Source organism: Salvelinus sp. IW2-2015, linkage group LG32, assembly GCF_002910315.2.
Source record: "Salvelinus sp. IW2-2015 linkage group LG32, ASM291031v2, whole genome shotgun sequence".
NCBI classification, from domain to species: Eukaryota; Metazoa; Chordata; class Actinopteri; order Salmoniformes; family Salmonidae; genus Salvelinus; species Salvelinus sp. IW2-2015.
This window is the reverse complement of record NC_036871.1, coordinates 7387673-7410871: the sequence shown is the minus strand read 5'-3', so window position 1 is coordinate 7410871 and position 23199 is coordinate 7387673. Positions and strand designations below refer to the sequence as shown.

The window sequence follows — 23199 nt, the reverse complement described above, 5'->3', positions numbered from 1 at the left end:
CTCACTGGGCTGTGACACTGGGCCTGTCGGTCATGGGAGAGCGGTTAGCACCCACTGGGCCGAGCGGATAGCATCGCTATCTCTGCATTTCCTGTTCACATTTTTTACCCTTGTCTGCAGCAGCAGTCGGTTACAGCAAAGTCAACAACATCACAGTGGAGAGAGAGAAGCCGTGTCAAAAAATGTATCCTTCCTCCTTCCTTGCTAACTTAGACGGGACAATCACACCACTGGAGAGGTGTGGTGCTCAAGGGATAGGGTCAATTCAAATAAAAGCCAGTCAACTCAAGAGGATAATCTGAATTTCCAATTCACTAATTGAAAAGGGCATTTATGTTCAATGACTTTCTCAATAAACAGAAAAGGATACCCTGAATGACCCCCATCCTTGGTATTGCTACTCTGCTCCTGCCACTGGACCTCTCAGTCCAGTCATTCCTCCTGGACATCCAGACTGACCAAGGTCGTGATTATAGCTGGCGAATCTCATCAAATCCCCTCCTGCAGCCATTGCGATGCCCCGTCCTGTCCAGACAGGACGACACAGGGTCCCCCTATGTCAGCGGTTGATGTTACTCTTCAATAACACAGACCCCAAAGCAAATCAAGGGGAGACAAATAGGTTTATTCAAAAGAGGACAAATCATGGATGTTATGCTGGGAAGTAGATGGTTCATTCTCCCGTCATCAGTGACTTTTTCCCTCAGTGATTCTCTCCAAAGAAAAAAGGGACAGGACGTAGTTTTATAACCCAACCCTTGCCTGTGGTTTGACCAATTAGAATTCCTTGCAATAAAACTGGGCCAATGTCCAAATAACAAGTATCATATTTCAGGCTCAACGTATAAACAATTTGGACCAATGAGAACTTGCCATGTAGCTATGAGTCCCGGTCTGAAATTCCTCCTATGTCTCTGACCCATTGATCATTAATCCCATTACAGAAAAAACACTTTCCATTGATCGTTATTACTCCATTGACCTCTCGTCCTCTGCGTTGTGTATTTCTCTTTGAAATATCCTTACACCTGCATGGATCCTACCACTGCCACCAAATGATTGCAGGTCTGGAGCCCACTGCTGCCACCAAATGATTTCATAGTAGGTGAAAGGAAGGTTTCTATTGGCTTATGTTCCTTTCACCCATTAAATCATGTCAGATCAGTGATTACGTCAAGGATGGGAGGAAGGTAGGAAGGATACATTGTGATAGTTTTGGAATGCAACCAGAGGCTTTTGAGTAGACTAGAGCAGCCTTTTTCAAACCTCTCCTCGGGGACCCCTAGACGTTCTGTGTATTTGAACTATTCCAGAACTATCACACCTGGTTCAACTTATCAACTAATCATCAAGCCCTTGACTACTTGAATCAGGTGCGCTAGTTCAGGGCTACAACAAAATTGTGAAACGTTTGGGGGTCCCTGAGGAGAGGTTTGAAAAAGGCTGGACTAGAGGCTATTACCACAGTATACTTAATTTGAATTTACTGTATGTTGTTCCTTTAAAACTAAAGTGGACTGACATCCAATATGACACTAGAATTACAGAAAGGTAAGACATGAAACAATGCATAGTGTAAATTCATGCTCATTTTAATAATTTCATAAAAAAGATTTGTTGAACACAATATACAATACCTTGCCATGCATTGTGTGAGACTTCTGAGAAACACATGGGAAATATCGGTACATCTTAAACAATGTAATATTTCAATAAACATACAGCTAGCTGTACAATGACCCGTCACCATACATCATATAGGTTCAATGTAGCCTTCATATGGCTCCAYATAACAGGAAAACAATGGAAACCGAGGAATTACGTTTCTGCCAACCACCTCAGTTTTCTGCCAAGTAACACAGATGTTTAAGAATGTTCTGTGGAAATCTGCAAAAACTTGAGTATTATACATTATTACAAATATTTCACTTGTTTCGACAGGTAATGGTAGTGCATATAAATTATACCAAACATACTTTTTGTGAATATGATTCTATTTACAGATCAAAGTCATAAATACACTGTTTCAAACAGTTCATGGATTGACATAGGACTAGGTGCATGGAAGAGGAGATTGTGCAGCTAAGTTATCCTCATACACACACACACACACACACACACACACACACACACACACACACACACACAGTCAACAAGGGAAGTATTGTCATCTAGTGATGATAAGCTGATCTCCCCACACTGTAGAAGCTGAGTGGTGCAGTTTCCATGGCAGTACCATTTAGATGTATTGTTGACAGAAGAGCAACTAGGTGCTGAGCTATCCAGCTCGTCAAAGTGCTGGACAGAAATCGTGGATTWTTTTATTATTTTTTAAACATTTCACTTCAGTATCTCCACTTCCTACAGGGGACCTTTTAGGTGACATTAAATTAACAATGAATCACCTTTTAAAAAGATGCTATTTGTTTTTGGTTTAGTTTCATTGTGTTTGTTGCTCTGTGATTTCTGCCAAACCTCGAGAGATGTGTTTGTTAGCGGTGGACACCTCAAGAGGGACCTGGCAACCAAAAGTATATCATCATCTGATGTCAAATATTGTTGTATGGAGGTTTGTTTTTTGACATTGGTTGACCGTCACAAGGCTAGTCTAGGGCTTCAAAATATCATGTGACGTGGGATGTTTCTCTTTCTCTTTGGAAAGAAACCACTCAATGGTTAATTTGATGGGCCTTAATTGTCTTTAATACTGTGCATGAATTAGATTCCATCTACTGGACTTCCATTCTCGGAAGGGAGATACTCAAAATTAGATGTTTTGGCGAAAGAATATTAAGATATTTATTTAAGTGCTAATCAGATGTGGCACAACACCTGGACTGAGTTCCATCTGGCTGTTAAAGTGCTTTTATCAGGTCATCTTTGGAGCTTATTGGTTAGGATAGTTTACATTGACTTTCATTGATTTTTCCCACTGGGAAAATTTGAACGATGGAGATAACTGCTTTATGGTAGGCAAATACGTAAAATAATAAGGAGCAGGTTTGCCACAGCTTTGCTGTGAATATCGAACTTATGTGGCGTTTGTTAATATTGACTTGAGATTTGGGAGATAACACGTAACGTTTAACGTTGAGCGCATAGTGCTATGAGTTGGGCGTTGAAAGAATAACCTGACTCTTTAGTTGAAACACTGTTCTAACTCTCAACCCTTGCAAAAAAAAAGTGCAACTTGTGCTGGGAAGTCCCACGATTTTGGAAAGTCCACAAAGCACAATTCGGAATACACTATTGCTGAGAAGACATAAGGAAGACCGGAAGAATTTCTCTCTATCGAGAGACAAATAGATTAGTTGTGGGTAGAAAACAAACATTTTATAATAACGACTTAAAACTGTTAAATAAATTATAAAATTACATTCAAAAGACACTGTCATAAAAAAAGGCACACAAAAGTCTTTAGACACCTGTTACAAATGGGTAAACCTTCTGTGTTACAAATACCTGTGGACCACTAGCTTGAACTTTGAACGCTACCCGGCAACATCCCATCCAATCCCGTTACAAAACAGAACATATACCCGAAAATAGTCACGAAGAACAACAATCGTTCTGAAGTGCAAGTGTCTCTCATCTTGTCCCAATTGAACACCATTGTCTCTTAGCGTAAATTAGCTTCATTTTATTTGTCAGAGCAAAGATTGTAGTATCTGGCTAAGGACCAAGATATGGTACTTCTGCCACACAGCAGTTCAACAGCACTCCTTCAAGGCATCACTCTCTTCAACTCATCATAATCTTCTTTCTGAGAGTTCCCAAAACAAGTATTGGGGTCCCCCACCCTCTTCTGCAGGGGCCCTAAGTCAGWCAGGCCCTCGCGCACAGGCAGAGCAGCTCCAAAGAGCCAGATTGCAGGATTCCTCCACTGCAATAAAACAAGATGCCAAACACAGCCTAAAACTGGTGCTTTTATAAAGATCACGGTCAAGGCTTGTTATGTGGGGGAAGCCCCACGCATCTCCATCTCTACTCCACCCTGGTCCATTGGCGACCGTCCCCCTTCTGTCCCCCTCTCGCCGTCCTCCCTTCCTATCTGTCCATCCTCATCCTGTCCGTCATCTAGCGTCAGCTCAAACTGGAACTTGTGACCTCCTTCTCCGCCCTCTCCCTCCCCCTCTCCGGTGCAGAAGGGGGGAGAGGGGCTCTGGGGGATCATGCTCTGGTACCAGTTCCTGTTGTCTTCCAGGGTATCCAGGATATCCTGGGCGTCAGGGTGCACCAGGTCAGCCCACGTCTCCCACAGAGGGTGGACGATGTAGTCTATGAAGCCCACCTGGAGAGAGGGAGAAGAGAGAGGAGGGTGTAAGATTTCAGGATAGAATAGTGCGTATGAATACTGTATTAACAGCAGTAGAGAGGGTTGAGGGAGCGTGTGTGCGTATGCAAACAGTATGTGCACGTGTTAGATGTGTATACACGTGTGTATGCGAGCAGTGTGGGTACTGTACGTGTGGGTGTGTGCGGACATACCTGTATATGTGTACATGCATTAGTAACCTACCTGGCTCTTCTCCACTGAAGCCGTATGCTTYTCACACATGGGGCTGATCTCGATGCCTCTCTCCCTCTCCCGGTCTCCCTGGTGGGAGAACTCGTTCATGATGCGGTCGGTCCACTGGCGGTACAGGTCCAGGGGCTTGGTCGGATTGCTCAGGTCTGCGCAGTGAACCATGTTACGCATCACCTGGAAGAGACGGGACGGAGAGAGGATTGTGTGAGTTTGTGTGTGCATGTACCTACATGCCTGTATGTGCACCTGTATGCATGCCTGTGTCCCTGTGTGTGTGTGTGTGTGTGTGTGTGTGTGTGTGTGTCTTTACTGCATGCAGGAGTGTGATCTCCTATGCAGGAGTGTGATCTCCTACCTGTATTTTGTCTGTGTAGTTGTCCAGCAGCAGCACTCCAGAGCTGGTCACCTTCTTGGTCTCCACCATGGTCTTCAGGTCCGCCAGCAGGCTCATGTGTTTGGACATGTCAGTAGCCAGTACCTGGAGGGAGAGAGAGAGAGGGAGCGAGATCGTTGTTAGTGATTTAGACATGTTTATGCTTCAGCAATATAGGATATAGTATAGTAAAATATACAGTATACGGAATTGAGAATTGAGACAGGGATAGAAAGATGGACCGACGCACGGTCGGAGACTCATACGAATGGGACATCAGAAACAAACATCTTTGGTCAGAACCGGGACGTTCTCTCACCATGTCTATGACCATTCTCCTGAGGGACTGGCGTTGTTTTTTGGTCAGGTTCTGGAAGATGTCACAGTTGTCCTCCTGCAGCAGCTTGAAGCCCACGGCCAGGTGGTGGTTCTCCAGGACCGACTCGTCGTTATACATCAGGGCTAGCTCGGAGTCTGGACAGACAGAGAGTGACAGAGAGACGGACTGATTAGAAGCAAAATGTCAAAAAGCATTTTCTTGTGTGGTTTTTGTGACGATGCATTTCAAACTTCAATATTTTCAAATATGCCAAGAAATTATAAACGATAAGATGATAAGATAGTGTACCAAAGCAGCAGAGATTATGAATTCGGCGCTGTTGTTAAGATTTTGATGGAGAAAGTACTCACTGGTGTTAATGAGGAACTGGTTGGAGACACCAGGATGGTCCACGTCATGGATGGCTGCCGCAAAGATGGCCGCCAAGATCTCCAGATCTGTGAAGACGGCCTGTGATTGGACAGGAGAGATTTGAWGAGTTTTCAACAGTGGGAGTGACAGTTTCACTGCAGTAAAAATCCTGCTTGACAAGACACAGTAACACACATTCATCTGATAATAACTCATTCTGACATAACTAGGTGGAGTGACAGTGACATATTTAGGTGAAGTGGTGTGACATTGTACATGCGTGTTTACTGATAACACTTGCTGGTATACATGAATTATAATTACTTGGGGCAGGGCCCTCCAACCCTGTTCCTGGAGAGCTACCGTCCTGTAGGTTGTCGCTCCAAACCTAAACTAGCACACCTGATTTGAATACTTAGCTGGTTGATAAGCCGAATTAAGTTACAATTAGGGTTGAAGCGAAAACCTACAGGAGGGTAGCTCTCCAGGAACATGGTTGGAGAGCCCTGACTTAGGGGTTTGCTATGTGACAGTGTTGTTAGTCACTCCTCAGAATATTCAACACGAATCAAGAAGACAAAGCAGGGGGAAATTAATTTGAGCTGGGTCAGATCACTTACGTCCAGAGCGGGTGTGGCGAGCAGGATGTGTGTGGACTGGGCCACGTCTGCAGCGTGGAGGCTGTTGTGGTATTCTACGTCTGAGTGGTAGTGCGCTTCCAGGGTCAACATGAAGGTCACGAATGTGTCCGCAGGGATCTTGAACGTCTTCATCAAGTCTCGCTCCTGCACGGGACGCACAAAGAAACACAATGCCGTTAGCTTGATGGAAATAACGTAACCCATAACGTCTTCATTGGGTCTCGGCTCCTGCACGGGACACACACAAACACAAGGCACCACACCGCCACTCATTAACTAAAGGAGAAATGTAACCCATTTACATGTCATACTGTATGTAACACAACAACCCATAAACACTCTCTGATGATCCTTTTAAATTTACTTCAAATTAAAAATGACATTGGTTTTTACCATTGAATTTGTCTGTTTAAATTGCAATGACTGCGTCCCAAAAAAATGCAATCACACTGCAAAAACTGCTAAGAAAAATGAATTGCTTGACTTGGCTGGCACTGTGTGTTAATGTCCACTTATCCATATGACTAGATTAGTTCCTAGACTAGTTCCTACTACAGTAGCATAAGTAATCATTCAGCTACTGACCCAGAAGATGAGGACACATTAATGAGAACACCCGAGTGCTGATGTACAGTACTTTAGGCTGTGCGCTGGTGACTCACCCTGTGTGTGTGTGTGTGTGTGTGTGTGTGTGTGTGTGTGTGTGTGTGGTGTGTGTGTGTGTGTGTGTGTGTGTGTGTGTGTGTGTGTGTGTGTGTGTCTGTCTGCAAGGCACCTCAGTCAGAGAAAACACAGCAATCTGACAGGAACGAAAGAGGAGGAAGAGGAGAATGAGGAAGAGCACTGACCTGGAAGATGGTGTACATGGTGCAWGTGAGCGGGCGGTTGTGGGAGTGCTCGGCCACCCTGAAGATGTTCAGACCCCACTTGTTGATGTCCTCGAGGTCCTGAGAAAGAGAGAGACATTGTCAGGGTACGCTCTTGCAGACAGATGGCCGGAAGGTCACAATGCGTTGTAATCAGATCAGACAAATTAAATATCCAGATATTTGGATTGGAATTTAAATTCAACAATCAGAAAGGGCCGTTTGTTCGACGCTTCCATCGGTGTCCTTGTGCAGAATATGTGCGCCTTAGGTTTGGGGACATCTACGTTATAATGTTGTCCGTTACCAGTTTGTCACATTGATAAAAACAAATAAGCTCATCATAAAAATGTGTTTGTCACAAGGTGATACCTCGTCATTAGCCTACGTTATGGGTTTGTCGTCCTTATATTTATATTTGAGTCATTTAGCAGACTCGCTTATCCAGAGCTACTTACAGGAGCAATTAAGGGTGCGTGCCTTGCTCGAGGGCACATCGGCAGATTTCGCACCTAGTCAGCTCTGGGATTCAAACCAGCAACCTTTCGGTTACTGGCCCAACGCTCTTAACCGCTAAGCTACCTGTRGCCCTGTCTTAAACCTGAATTTACCCCAACCCCTGAGAAATCAGGATCAATGAGTTAGCCAGCTAACTTGCCTAAATGTTCCGAAAAATTACTTTTACATTTTTTTATTTCTGGTTGTTTATCAAAGTTTGCTGGCGTTGTAGTATACCCTTATAAAGTAGAGACTTCCCCAGTACCTTAGACAGCAGGTCCTCCTGGTCTGTTTTGACCCCAAAGCGGCTGACGCTGCAGCCTTGGAGCACGGGGGTTTGGCTGACCTTCCTGACCCCACTGATCTGGGTCATCGTCCCTTGACCCGGAGTCTGACCCCCCTGCTGGGTCTGGTGGTGGGTTCTCTTCTTCCTCTCCCTGGTCTTGGCCATAGGGCACGGCAACTCCAACTCATTCTGCTTGTCTGGAGGGGGAGAGGGAGGGAGAGAGATGGAGGGAGGGAGAGAGGGATGGAGAGAGAAAAGAGAAAGGGTTAAAACTACTGCACCATAGAATGAAAACACTGAGTCGGAAAGACAGACTCACAAACAACATTTGTGGTCATTTCAATCACGAAGCAATACATACAGAATGTACATTTTGACACTACTCAGTTTTATTTTACAGTACATAACATTCATTTACATGGTAATTACACCGCATTGGGAGAAGAGGCTATATTGACTGGAGTGGACAATCATTCAGTCAGACGTGTATATGAGTAACTGGTCTGAACTGGTTCTCTGACCTGACCACTCAGTCCTCCTATCTACTGACAGTCATTCAACTACTCTCTCAATCTTTCAAACAATCAAGCCCTTCTCTTGTTCTCTTCTGTCTTCCTCCGTCTCCTCCAGTTAAAATTCACCAGGAAAGAGCCAACTGACATTGAGCATAATAAACTATTTCAATATTCAATGTAGAGGGAACACATCAAGCCATAGAAATAACACGTTAAAAACAAATATATGGCAAAAACATGCTAACGAAAAACAATGGCGGAACATTTAGGATTTATTCGTAGAAAGAGAGAAATTCCATAACATTCAATGAGGCATCAATTCTCAGTGGAGAGATTAATAGTGTTTGCAGATCAATAAAAGCTTGTCGCCAAACCACAACAACGCATAGCAATGTTGGCTGCTGCTTTGTTGTTGTATTAAGGAGAAGTGTTTGGCGGATGGCTTGTGGCTGTGGAGCTGAAGCGACCTCTCTRGAGGCGCTACATGTTAGCGTCGCGGGGTGTGTGCCGCTGACTGTGCGTATCTGCGGCTAACCGTGTGTTTTTCACACACTGCCTCAGCTCTGTTCTCTATGAGGCGTAGGAAGATGATTTGCCTRGACCTGACAGGTACTAGCCGCAATGCACAACACAAACCTTAAATCACTATCCGTTCTCTCTCACTTCCTCCCTCATTTCTCCACCCCGCTTCACTTTATTCTATCAACCTTAACATCACCGTCTCTTTATATCTGATCAATTTTCCTCCCTTCTACCATCTCCCTCTCTCCATCTGCTTTTTCATCCGTGAAGAGAAAGATGGAGGCTTGTTTACGAGTCGGTGCACTGCGCAGTTTTCTCAGAGTGGCAGTTTCTCAGAGTGGCAGTTTTCTCCGTGCTGGCGGAGAAGGTGGTGGTGTGAGCTAGCTAATTGGCAGGGAGCCATGGAACGTGTCACTATTTTTTATTTTATTTATTTATTTAAGAGATGAGGCAACACCATATACAGGTAACAATTCTACTCTTCCCTTGGACTCCGTCGTTCTCTCTCCCTCGCTCTGCAGAACGACGGAGTCCAAGGGAAGAGTAGAATCGCCCTTCCTTTTTCTCCCTCTCTGTAGCGAGACAGAGGGAGCACTCTTGAAACTATCGCAACTCCACGTTGGTACCCCACTCCGCAGCGTCTCATTCTCTCTGACCCTCAACCAATTTTCTCCTCCTGCTTAATCATTTACGATTACTATATTATTAGGATTTGTTTATCTTTGTGTAAAAAAACAATAATAGCTAAAACATCACCATTCAGGCAAAGGTATAGTCCATTAGCACAGCGAGAGGCAATTAGTTATTTTGTTTGTTTGTGTGTGTGTGTTTTGCGTGGAGGCGTGTATGACTTCACTTACCAAGGAAGGTGTTGGAGATGAACTCTGACACCTGGTTGCCGGAGCGACTCATCTCTGACAGGTGGGTCAGCTCCCGGTTCAACATCCTCTTGAACTGGGGAGACACAAAATGACACAACAGCATGTTAGGTCGCCATTAGATAGACACTTTAGCTCACTTGGTAGAGCATGGTGCTTGCGATGCCAGGATAACGGGTTTGATTCCCGGGGACCACCCATATGTAGAACATACTAAGTTGCTTTGGATAAAATTGTTAACCTCAGGTCAGCCATTTCCTGTTGCCAATTAGTAGTGGGAAGCATATAAACGGTTTTGTGTTGAATTGCAGTAACAGAAAATGACACAATACTGTGTTAGATGTACTGCATGGAGACCAACAAGACATTGAACTGGGGAAATACAAAATTACACAACACCTTACTAGATTTACTGCACGGAGACCAACAGGAAATGGCTTCCCTGGGGTAGTGGTATAACTTGTTTCCAGGGACTTTCCGTTGACGTTTAGTGATGAGCGGGTTGACTCATAAACCACATTCCCCCGCGGTGCCGGTGGGTTTAGGGTCATGAAATATTGTGTGGATAAAGGGCGGGTGGCGGGCGGGCGGGTTGAAACAATATATATATATTTTTTTAAATCGATAAATGTATAATTCTTGTGCAATTTATATCTATAGGCTACATAGGTTTTTTTCTCTTAATTTGTAGGCTATCTGGCATTAGGGCGTACACCTCAGCTTTAGGGCCTAACATTACACGCGCTAAATAGCCTACACGCCAATCGCCAAACCCTTTTGGAAACATGCAGAAAAAATGTGTCTATTCACTGAGAAAAAAGCTGTGAAATGGAGAGTTGACAATAAAGAAAAAGGAGGGCCAGAAAAGTAATTTTTGGGAAAGATTTGGTGAAGTGGTKCAAGAGGAAGATAGCAGTGACTATGTCACGTGTGTTGATTGTGAGGCGCTGTACAAATTCGACATTCACACGACAGGGATTTCAAATAGGCCTATGGCACGTCAAGAGAAAAACTGAAGCTTACTGTTCAGATGGGTTAAATGGAAACTGAAATCTGGAAACTGACTGTAGGTCTATAACTTCTCACAGTCTTAATATTAACTCCTGCAGAATTAAGCATTTCTTGCAGTAAAATGTTACACCAAATGTATATTTTGACTCGGGAACAAAATAATTATTCCTTCTTTCAGCATCTTGAGAGAAAGTGAATGCGCACCTAGCGACTTCTTGTAGCAGTGCTACCTTTATCAACATCATAAAAGCTGATAGTATTTCAACCACATCAAATATGACTACAAGCTGAACTGAAATCGTATTTATAAACATGTTGGGTTGTTTTCACAGCTTTCTCTTCCCTTACATGCCTATTGCACTTCCTCCCCAGTCCCTAAACTTCTTTCCCCCGAAGCAGAGATGACAGAGAGAACTTTTACCTATGTCAACTAGATTGAAGCATTCATTTATGACATTCTGGTGAGCATGGGTTAATTTAGTCTTCTTGGGCAACATATAATGACAGAAGAGAAGCTGCATGTATCTAATTATAGGCAAGTTGACTAACAAATAGCTTACCAAAATGTCGGAAATTATAAGCAGAAACATATCTAAATTAGGCAACAAAATAAATTCCTGTAACCTCTGTCAAAAAATCATTCCTCCGTCTCTGTAGCCTACGGGGCATTTGCTACTGTATATTTGCGGATTAGGGTCGGATGCAGTCCTCAGATTTCCCCTTTATCACATAGTCGGGTGATTGCGGATGGGTTTTTAGCGATTGTGGGCGGGTGCAGGCCAGGGGCGAAAATCTGATATCAACCTTGGAGGGGACAATTACATTAAATTTTCTCAAGAGCAATTCCTGAGGGGGACACCAAAAGTAGTGCTGTAACACATAGACTATGTTGTAATATGTTAAATGTATATTGAGGGACCATAATCACTACTACTGGATAATTGTTAGGTACAGTAGTTAACTGAAGGGTTGTCCCAACTTGTTTAAATCGATAAATGCCGCACAATATAACATAATTGCAGAATGAATAGATAGTTTATGAGCAACTTGCCTTTCTCTTACTCCAAGTGCAGTGTTCCTCTCTCTTGAAACGTTTGCAAGAGTTTGCGGTTCTATAAATTGTGGGTGTGCTGATATGGTTTTTGTGGCATCACTGAGGTAACTGGACGATGCTTGCCACTGTCCCCTATACTGGCTCTGGCAACAAGGGTGACACCTGTTCTGCCGTGGCTGTGACACTGTCCTCTGAAGTCTCTCTCCTTGGCTCTTTCCCTTTCACCACCCTCACTGACTCAAAGTCTGTCTCCTAGAAAAGAAAAAAAGTGTTTGCGTTACTCCTAACTACCGTACCCAAAATCTACACAATAATCACAACAGCAATACCATTGCCTTAAACAATCTTGTTCACTCACCAGTTTAAATTTGAGTAGTGGGGGTATTCATGCATTTTCCAATTATTTCCCTATTTATACAGTCAAAAAAATGAGAACCTTTCATAATGTTGCCAAACAAAGACTCAACAAATTTACCTGAGACTCCCTGTCTCTGCCAGTCTGTCCCTGCATACTGTCCCCAGCTCTGCTGTTTTCTCTGGGTGCGCATCTGTTCCTTGCTCTGCCTAATACATCATTGTGAAATATTTCTCATTAGCATTTCACTTCTTTCTTATGAACATTTTATCAACTGGTCTTTGGATATAGGCTATCTAGAGTCTTACTTTGCGTTTTGGTGTACTGAAAATAACTCTGATGTCCGTCTTTTTACTTTTTTTCTGACGTTTTTCTACTCCTGCTGGCGGCTGACCGGTCTAGCTGCACACACACATTGTATCAACACACACTGCTGCAACAACGTTTTGAAATTTTAACATACGTTTGTTTCATATTGAGCAGGAATTCAACAATAGCTGAATTTTGCAAAGCTAGCGACACCAATTCCGTTCTGTGGTGTTTGCTATAATCTTTTGCTACCTGGTTAAAGGTGAAAAAAATAAAAAATTCACTAGCGACAATTAGCTTTGCAACGAGACCATTAAATATTATTAAGACAATGGTATAAGAGAGTGTAGTTCTGTCAGTTTGGACTTCAGTGTTATCGCTAACCTTATCACCAGGGACTTTGAAGCACTACAGCTGCATGCTAATCTTGGAATAAACTGACGATAGCAAATATTCCATCTTTGACGACGCCACATAAATGGAAACTAGGTACTAGCTAGCTTGATAGTTAATGTTTGCTTTAGTTTGCGCCGCTAGCTCTGCAAATTCAGCTAGTGTGTGAACCTTGCAACATTAAAAAAATATATACATTGCTAAAGGCGCGATTGACTGGATTCCTCACGTCAGTTACGTACATTGAGTGCCTTTCGGACAGTAGATACGAGCCCTCTATTACCTTGCCAGCTAAAGAGACTGGCAGTGGATCAAACCATTGTGAGGCAAAGGGCGGGGGGGGTCGCAATCTTGTGAAAATTAAAAACGCGCTATTAAGTGCTATAATCAGCACAAGTGCTTTCATTGCGTATTATTAATATTATTGAAATTACATAGTTATGTTTACAGTGATATATTGGGGGGACAAATCATATTTTCCCCAGGATGGGGGGTCGTGTCCCCCCCGTCCCCCTGGGATTTCCGCCTTGGTGCAGGCGACAAACAGCTGACCCGCACACCACTAATGTGGATATTGGAGCCCAAGGGAATATGCTTGTTTGTTTGATACCATATAAGAGTTTGCGTGTCTTTATACAGTATAGGCTATTTGAGTGTCCTGTTTTGAGTATTTAGTAAACTAATCAAAGATGTCTGTATTTCTGGATAATATGTACAGCATAGGGTCAGAATCAACCAAATTTCTGCAGTAGCTTTTCAACCAAATATTTAACCCACACACATCTTATTCTGTTTAGAAGCTCATGCATAACATATTTGTTGTGAGATGGATTCAGTTGCGATCATGGCTGTAGTGCCCAATCAATCTGATGCAATATTCAAATAAAAAACTAGAACGTGCTACAAGTATACACATATGAACCCCCCCCCCCCCCCCCCACCCCCCCCCCCACCCCCTGACAAAACAACCTTTCAATCCCCACGAACACACATTTGCCAACAGTCCCCCACAGACCTTGATGTACCCCCAGGAGACACAGAGCATGGTGTTGGCTTCAGGCATGGTGCTATACTGTAGCTGTTACCCCTGGCTGTCCTCAGCAGAAGCCCTGTCTGAATAGGCAAAACCAAGGCTTTCTTTCCTCAGCAACCAACGGACATGTCTCCATCTCTTCTATCTTGGTCTTTTAGCCTCTTTGGTGGTTCTTCACAGAGTCACAGATGACAGATCAACGATAACCCCCACCAAGACGAGCACCTAGACCCCCGCCGTGGGCTCTTCCTAATTTCTGGAATCTCCCAGTGATATCTTCCCCAGTCACAGCAGCTAGTTTGATAGCGACTGTATTTCCTTCAGCAGTAGACGGTATTCCCCTGAACAGCAGTATATATATATATAAGTAGGTAGGAAGCTTGTAGCTACGTAGGTAGAAACTATCTCTTAGGTACTGTAGGTGCCTCCCTTTAACCACAGTATCTCTATCTATCTCTATACAGCCAATGGAAGACAAATGGTTCTCAAAGAGGAGATCCCAGTCCTATTGCATTGCTATCATATCTCTATCCATCCCAGAGGTAGCCAATGGAGGCGGGTTGCGGAGGGGATTCCAGTGCTATATCCATCCATCCGATGAGAGACTAAAAGGAGAGGCAGAGAGGCTAAGTGGCTTGAACGAGGGAAGGAAGAGGGGGAAGGGGGTTCCAACGGTGGCTAGGGATCCCCGGTGACTGGCTAGAACTGGCTGGCTGATAGGCCAGTGGAGGATGCCTCTCTCTCTCTCTGTTTAGTCTCCCGCCAATGCCAGATGTCGCCCCCCTTTCGCTCTCCTCTTTCTCTCTCCCTCAGCCGCGTCTCTCTCCCCTTCTGTCCCTGCCAGCAACACGCACATCAACACAAACCACTGCAGACATCAACACGTAGATCACGCCATGGCAACAGAGTCACGTGTACTGCATAGACGCTTTCACGGAGGTCTCTCCTCCAAACGCGCGCGCACACACACACACACACACACACACACACACACACACTGCTGCGCATTACTCAGCTGAGTGAAGGGAGGCAGCTGTGCATCGTCCTGACTCTGGCCACTGCTTCATCTCAATGTGTATGTCTGTGTCTGTATACATATGTGTCTTATTGCAATGATGCTGCCCCTGTGTGTCTTATCTCAATGATGCTGCCTCTGTGTGTCTTATCGCAATGGGGCAGTATTTGAAGGTTATTTCAATGGCACAACTTAATTTCAAATGGGCTTGCTTTTCCTTTTTCACTAAATTAATATTTTACTTGTTTTATATTTTACAAGATTTTCATTTAATTTAGCAAAAATCATTAATATAACTCAGACATCCACTGCCCACTCTTGAAAACTGATGCATGAAATCAAAGGTATCCTATTCATCTATATTTGCGACTTTACTTGTCAATTTTTATCTTGATCCAAATATAAAAATGTATGGGTTGTAATATGGTAATCTGAGAAATAACCAATCAAAAATCCTGCAACTAATTTACAGAATCACTTGGATTTGTTTTGTCGTTTCTAGCCAAACTTGTTTCAAACAGGTGCTTTTTCAGTGAACCATTAAATCGCACCCTCTCTAGCAGTGAATGGCTCTCATATGGCAGACCGGTCTGTTATTTCCCATTGACTGCAACCTGAACATAACTTTGAAAGTTCCGTCTTTCAAAGCTTTGGCTGCACTCAACTCTACAAACCCAACTGCTAGAGACAGTCTTATAAATCCCCCTCCAAAAAAACATAAAACTTCCCGAACTGGAAATGTCCAAATCCACTACGGATATTCTGTTCAAGCATATTTGTAATATATTCTTACTGAAGGCATAAAGGTACTACGCGTACTGCATAGTACTTCGTGACCTCTGTAAATTGACTCATATGAGTCATAGACTATGTCTTCTGTGTTTCCCCGCTAGTCATACCGAGCTATGCCAGCACCATATGGTAGTCATACCGACGTTCAGTAGGCTAGCATACGCCAGCACCATATGGTAGTCATACAGCATCCGTAAACCATGTGTTAATGCAGGATGACGGAAACATGAGTGTGTTCGGGTAGGACACATTACTCAACGCGCGCCGTTACTCACACAGTTACGTCAGACTTGGGGAACACACTTGTGACAACAGGTTGTTATTTGGCGCTCCCGAAAGCGAGTGTACATTTGTGTGGTGAATGAGCTCCAGAGTATTGAAGTGTTAACAATGTTGAAGTGCACACATTCAAAGTAGGTAGTGATAAGATGAGCGCCACCGCAGGCTATGAAAAATGTCAACGGAGCTTTCAACAGGCTCCTTGTTGCATAATGTCACTGCATTCTGTATTCAGATAACCACTATCCGACCCACTAACCATGCATTATATTGTGTGCATGAATACACATGGATAGTGGAGGAGGTGAGGTTCCCCCTTATATTGTAGGCTAAAGCGTTTTGAGCGCACGCAAAAGAGCTATAGAAAAAATCCAATACGTTATTACACTGTATTATTATCATTAACTGGTGAACTAGTTTTTTCAAGTCTGAAACAACATATCAGATTCTGTTCCTACTGGCCCTAGTCTGAACAACTCAAACATTGTCTGAATGACCCTCATCTCTAAAATAGACACAACATCGGAAATGCAGAAAGTCAATTCCTGGACATACAGCATAATACTGAACCACTGTGAGGTTATTAGGTCATGAATAGAGTTATGTTTAGTTATTATGCGATCTATTACAATATTATCCATGAATACTACTGTACTTTGAATGGAATTCAAAAGACCAACACGTAGCCCTTTCCTGCAGTCAATGACGAAGTGCCCTCTTTGGCCTCATGGGTGGAATGTTCTTCATATTTTTCATCATTTCATCATTAATGAAGATTATTTTTTAAAAACCAGATGAAAATCCAGTGTTTCTATGTCCAACAGTTTTTTTTTTATTTCAGTCTTCTGTGATGTATATAAAAGTGTAATATTGGGATGCATACTCAAAATGTAATACATTTCAACTCTATATCTGACATGGTACAAGTGTCGTCTTCTTTTTAAGCCCATAACCATGTGTGTGAGGTGCATACTTTTGTTTCAAAGTAGATTTGTTTTAGACTACCAAGAATCACTCTGTGACCCTGATTTAGTCCAATGCAGTAAAAGGTTAAAGTGAAGTGAAAGTTTTTTGTAAATAAATTACAATGCCAGTGCAAGTGTATGATCCAAACCCATACAATCTGACTAAGACCCTACATTCAGATAAAAACAAATGTTTTTAAGTAAAACCATTTCCCTTAGACAAGAGAGTAGATACTCACTCCAGCAAAACAAGTAGTGTACAAACTCACCTGTTTCCAACTTGTATGCATCCCAAACGTGTTCTTGTTCGTCTCAGAGCAGCATAGTCCCATTATTGCAAATATAATATTGTACAATATAAATTTTCCAAAACTTGTGTTAAAACTTCTCTCAAATGTGTTAGCGTGTCGCTGTTTCTCTCGCTCTCTGGGTCTGCTTCCTCTCTGTATTCAAGTCTACTCTCTTCTGGCGACAGTCAGGAAACGTAAAACAATAAAACATGACTGGCTGGTTGACTGGCCCACACAGAGACTAAGCTAAACAACTCCTCCTCTATCATAATGTAGCTCCGTGCCTGTCGCCACCCTCCCTTCCTTCCCCACCAGCTTCCTCCTTCTGACAAAATGTACTGTGGTAATTTACTGGTAAGAGCCTCCTGACAATGCCCCCGGCACTGACCTGTAATGTAGGCAAAGTCCCTCATTACAAAATACCAGGCAATCACACTGACGCAGTGTACCGTCAACTATTGGGGAGGAAAGTGAAAGATAAAAGATTACATTTGTGTCTATTTCGCAAGGCACCACCCAGGGCACACTTGAAACATGTATTTAAATCACAATGTGACGTCCCTGGTTAAATAAAAGATAAAGCAGTGGAGGTCGATTTCCTTGTCCTACTATCTGAGCAGATTTGCAATGTTGGCACAATGAAACTAGATTGGCGGTTTGGCCTTGGTTGATTTAAAGCAAAGAGATACAGCAGATTGCAACGTTAGCATAGTGCAATTCTGACCCAAGCAGACAAAGCCTAATATGACTCGAACCTGTGCCAGTCCCTGTGTCCTAATTTGGGCTGTTTGCAGGGTAAACAGCTGTAGTGGCCACGGACACACACACACACACACACACAGTATTGTATAACTAACCTTATGGGGACACAGAATTCAGTTTCATTCAAAATTCAATTTTCCCTAACCCTACCCCTAACATTAACCCAAAAACCTAACCTTAAARATAACCCTAGCTCCTAACCCTAAAACTAACACTAATTCTAACCTTAACCCTAAAACCCCTAGAATTAGCATTTTACCTTGTGGGGACTAACAAAATGTCCCAAGTTGGTCAAATATTCTGGTCCCCACAAGTATAGTGAAACACGTCCACTTCCACACACATACAAACGACTACGGCCTGAGACAGACCTGTTTCCCGCAGGGCTTGTGGGGAATTGTGTCTAGTAAGAAAATCTTATAAAAATCAAGGCCACCGTTTAATAGAAACATTTGTAGGTTATTTTGGATAAATCTTTGTGGTCTGCAAAGCAGTTTGTAGATACAAAGCCAATTTCTGTGCAGGCATAAAAAAGTGAAAGGACCTGCAACTATAGAAAAATAAGTTACATCTCATTAGTACAACAACTAGTCAAACACTATTATTATCAAACAGTCATTTAAAAAGCATTACCCTCCCTACTTCCACATCTGTTTCAATAATTCCGTCACTCTGGTCTAAAGACTGCAGCACTTTTAAAGTGTAATGACCACACGCGAGTTAAAGTTTCCTACTAGCACTCAATGCTAGGCTAGCCCGCTAGCCCGTAAAGCCGCTCTCGCTAACTGCATTCAGGATGGCTGTGTTTGTCTAAGGCCCAGAGCTAACGTCAGTATGGACGTGTGAGGAACTTAATGACAGTGGCGCTAGAACAGCAGCTATAGGAGCTCGCTCCTCTGAGGTCATTGGAACTTTGGAGTGGCTTAACAGGACAGTGTGTGTGTGTGTAGTCCAAGCCCGGGATACACCTGTGTAAACCTCCCCCCGGGGAAATACCCATTATAGGGTTAATTAGTTCCACCCCGAAAACATTGAATTCGATGGGGCCATTCCACATTGCTACTTATGCTGGTCTGAAACAAAAGCCTCCACACTCAGTGGACCAGGGTTAGGACCAACCAATGGAATAGTCCCCTATTTGAAAGAGAACAAGTACTGTTTGCCCTCCAGCTCTGGTTAATGCTATGAGATTTCCCACTTCGCAAAGTGCAAACGCATGCCGTGAGCAGCATTTAGGGATTTTGCACCACTCTCAATATAATAGATCAATAAATGCCATGTGCCTCACACGCCACAAGAGTCGTCATCTGACTGGGGATTTGAACCTGCAACCTTCTAGCCTCCACTCCCCAGTCCTATTCCCAACACACTGGACTTGGGTTAACCATCAACCATCCATCTTAGAGGCCTATGACTCATGGTCAACAATGGCTCCAGTTCAGTCTGAACGCTGAGTACTGAATGTTGTACTTGCGTGTCTTCAGGGTCTCCGGACTCATTGTGTCGAGTCCCGTGACGTTGATAACAATAAAGGGAGGCCTTGACCTTAGGGGCCATTGTAGTCTGGTGGCCCGGGAAAGGGTGAAGAGGAGGCTGTGTGGTGGTCAGGAAAAGAGACAGGAAACGCATGTCATGGTCACCGGTCAACACAGTTAGGGTTGGCGCTTCCTTTTGACCGCAACTCCACTGTAATGTCACTGTGTAGGACAGGGGWAGAAGGGTGACCTCCCAAGCTGAATCCTTAGCGTATTTTGGTCACCATACGGTCTACTCTCTATCTGAGTTTGCTGTGCAGTTATACATTATTTTACAGTAGGCTAATTGTAGAAAAGAGTGGAGGTGAGTTTCCCCTCGTAAGAGTGTTGAGAACATTAAAAAAAAGTCACTACATAAATCAAATTCATTATCATTATCATTATTAAAGTGCCATAAGGCTAACCAACGTTGCCACCAACATTATCAGCTAGCCTAACCTAGTACGCGAGTGTCAAATTAGACTGACTTCATAATAGTTAATCTAAAACCGTTATAATACCAGAGTTATAGCAAGAAACGTCAGGTTTTGGTCATGGTTTCCAAAAACTGTTTGAGCCATTGAATAATGTCTGGCTAATATGAGCTATCCCAGACGCGATGACGTCATCAGACAAAAAGACCTATCAGGCACGATGGCGACTATTATTTGTATTGTGTATATAATTCATTAATATCACAGTCTTACACAGAAAAGACAACAAATGGATAGATTGGTATTCAGATAGGCGTCTTGTTCAGCGAGAGCAGTAGTCTATGGTCCTCTATGCAAACTCTCCACTGTTTGTGCATTTTACAGCAGAGCCATGAAACAGCAGTAGCCGTTCACATACACACAACCGCAGGATGCTAACCACTTGGCAAGTACGTCAATGGGTCATTCCACGAAGTGAGTCCCTTTCGGATAGTGTAACTTGGCGAGAAATAAACATGTTTTATTTCTCCTCCTTTTAACATTCTGTCATAAAGAGCACATGTTCAACTTAATAAAACACACATTTTCCCATCACAAGAGGTAAAATAAAAAAATGACTATAGTAAGTGTATTAAACGTGCCAAATAAAGACGATTTCATCTTAAATCAGCCATGGATTTCATCTTAAATCAGCCATAGATTCCCATTGTGACAGGAGGAATGGAAGCCTGTGTTCAACAGGGAGGGGCATTTGAATGCAATCTTCACAAACAAAATAAAAATGTTTAAAAAAAATTCTAGCCTGTCTATCTATGAGTAACAGAGTTGACGTGTTATACCTGAACTGCTGAGTTGTCCACCACAAAACACCAGAAAATGGCCAAAACTAGTAGAACCATCTCACCTGCTTTACAGTACTATGATTTAACTATTAGATGTTCCATGTTTCTTCAGAAAAAAATATTTTCAAAGGAATACTTTCACTATATTAAAATGAGTTCAGTTCACATAACAGGGTTTACCTTAAAATGAGGGTCAGTTTTTTTTTTTATTCCTTCAAATCAATCACTAATCACATGAAATAAYCAATCTTCAGAAATGACTTTGTCAAAGCAAGAAAATAACTAGGGCTTCACAATGACGGTGAAAACTTGAGGAATTTTTAGGTTAAGAAGTCCTAGAAGTCACAGAGGGTGCACAGAGGTCATATAAAAYTCTGATTTATAGAATTTTACATGTGGTCTATATTAATAAAGGGCACTTCGTTTAATACAACAGGCTTTTAAAATTCAATATTGGTGCACAGTTTCTACTTAAAATATCAAAGGGATGCAAAAGGGACTCATTTCGTGGAACAACCCCAAAGTTAATCAAAGCATTCTTCATATTGCACAGTAAAGACTCAAAGAGCTTTTATGCTAACACCAAGCAGCCTTAACATAAGTCCAATATTATCTCAATCGAGTTCAAGCCACATCTAGTTTCTGTGTACTATCATGCCGACGAGCTACTAACCAGATCATACAACAAAATATCATCACAGGAATAGTCTCAATGCACTTAAGTGGTTCGTTTCAGGTTGTGTTATAGCAAGTTTGTGTGGTTGTTGTTGCATTATGGTCATGATGAGTTGCAGTTGTGTTGTGGTTACATTACAGTGGTGAGGTGTTGCAATTGCAATACTGTTGTGTTGGTTGTGTTGCATTTGTGTTGTTGTTGCATTACGGTCATGTTGTGGTTATGTTAGAGTTGTGTTGTGGTTGCGTTATGGTCATATAAACAACAGTCCAGCTCAGTTTTACCTTGTTGGAAGCCATGTCGCTGACGGAACGGTAGGTCTGGATGGTCTCCAGCTGGTCCAGACACCAGTCCAGCTCCTCCATCGTCTCCATGGCCAGCTTCTGGTACGACTCGTCTGTCAACAGACACACAGCAGATACAAACTCAGGACGCAGCGGCTCCATGTCCGACACAGAGCGCGGTGGGGGTCCCAGGGCAGTGTGGCCATGCCGTATCGGGGTCCCGGGATGTCCGGTTGGGGAGCGTGAAGAGGCGAGCAGTGATCCTTTCATCATACGTGTTGGTCCGGTGAACTCAAATGCACTCTCAGTCAAGGAAAGAGGCTAAGAGTTTCAGTAGTGTCACCCTCTCTCTCTCTGTGTCAATGTGTCTATGCCCCGCATTTCCTCTCTCTCTCTCTCTCTCTCTCTCTCCCTTGCTCTCTTGCTCTCCCTCACTCGCTCTCTCCCTCTCTTGCTTCGCTCTCTCTCTCGCTCTCTCTCTCTCCCGCTCGCCCTCTTCTCACTCTCTCTGCTCTCTTTGCTCTCCCTCCCTCTCTCTCTTGCTCTCCCCCCTCTCTCTCTTTGCTCTCCCTCCCTCTCTCTCTTGCTCTCCCTCCCTCTCTCTCTTGCTCTCTCCTCCCTCTCTTCTCCTTGCTCTCCTCCCTCTCTCTCTTGCTCTCCCTCCCCTCTCTCTCTTGCTCTCCCTCCCTCTCTCTCTGCCTCCCTCCCTCCTCTCTTTGCTCTCCCTCCCTCGCTCTTTTGCTCTCCCTCCCTCGCTCTCTTGCTCTCCTCCCCTTGCTCTCCCTCCTCCTCTCTTGTCTCCTCCCTCTCTCTCTGATCTCCCTCCCTCTCTCTCTTGATCTCCCTCCCTCTCTTCTCTGTTCTCCCTCCCTCTCTCTCTTGCTCTCCCTCCCCTCTCTCTTGATCTCCCCTCCCTCTCTCTCTTGATTCTCCCTCCCTCTCCTCTCTGCTATCTCCCTCCTCTCCTCTCATCTCTCTCTTTGCCTCCCTCCCTCTCTCTCTTGCTCTCCCTCCCTCCCTCTCTTGTCTCCCTCCCTCCTCTCTTGCTCTCCCTCTCTCTTGCTCTCCCTCTTCTTGCTGCTCCCTCTCTTGCTCTCCCCTCTCTTGCTCTCCTCCCTCTTTCTCTTTCTCTCCCTCCCTCTCTCTCCTTAACCAAGTCGTGCGAGGTGGTTACGTCTGCTACTCTGCTCGCCTTGTGGTGTTGATGTGTCAGTGAGCCCCCCGGCCTGAGGAGGGTTTGAGGGGGAAGGGGGAGGCGGAGCCCTGCCAGCGCACTCACTCACCCTCCACGCACGAGACGTTTCACTTCAGAGTAGCAGGGCAGACACACACCAGGGCTACACTGTTGTTTTATAATGTACTGTATAGCCTCAATGGCTAATGGGGTTGGCTT

At 43.7% G+C, this 23199-nt stretch overlaps 1 protein-coding gene across 3 annotated transcripts; it reads right to left on the bottom strand.

Annotated features, from left to right (window-relative positions):
- Positions 1-1569: 1569 nt before the first annotated feature.
- On the bottom strand, positions 1570-22202 carry LOC111956768 (3',5'-cyclic-AMP phosphodiesterase 4B). Of its 3 annotated transcripts, none has more exons than XM_023977351.2 (10): positions 21807-22202; positions 9781-9874; positions 7863-8080; positions 7082-7180; positions 6213-6377; positions 5592-5691; positions 5221-5375; positions 4884-5006; positions 4520-4702; positions 1570-4291 (listed from the first exon to the last, which is right to left on the bottom strand). In XM_023977351.2, the coding sequence occupies exons 1-10, from the start codon at positions 22077-22079 to the stop codon at positions 3953-3955; spliced, it is 1749 nt and encodes a 582-aa protein (XP_023833119.1). In that variant the 5' UTR covers positions 22080-22202; the 3' UTR covers positions 1570-3952. The 3 variants fall into 3 exon arrangements, with proteins under 3 accessions (XP_023833119.1, XP_023833120.1, XP_023833121.1); XM_023977352.2 differs by lacking the exon at positions 21807-22202 and adding an exon at positions 17274-17704; XM_023977353.2 differs by lacking the exon at positions 21807-22202 and adding an exon at positions 13936-14740.
- Positions 22203-23199: the final 997 nt, after the last annotated feature.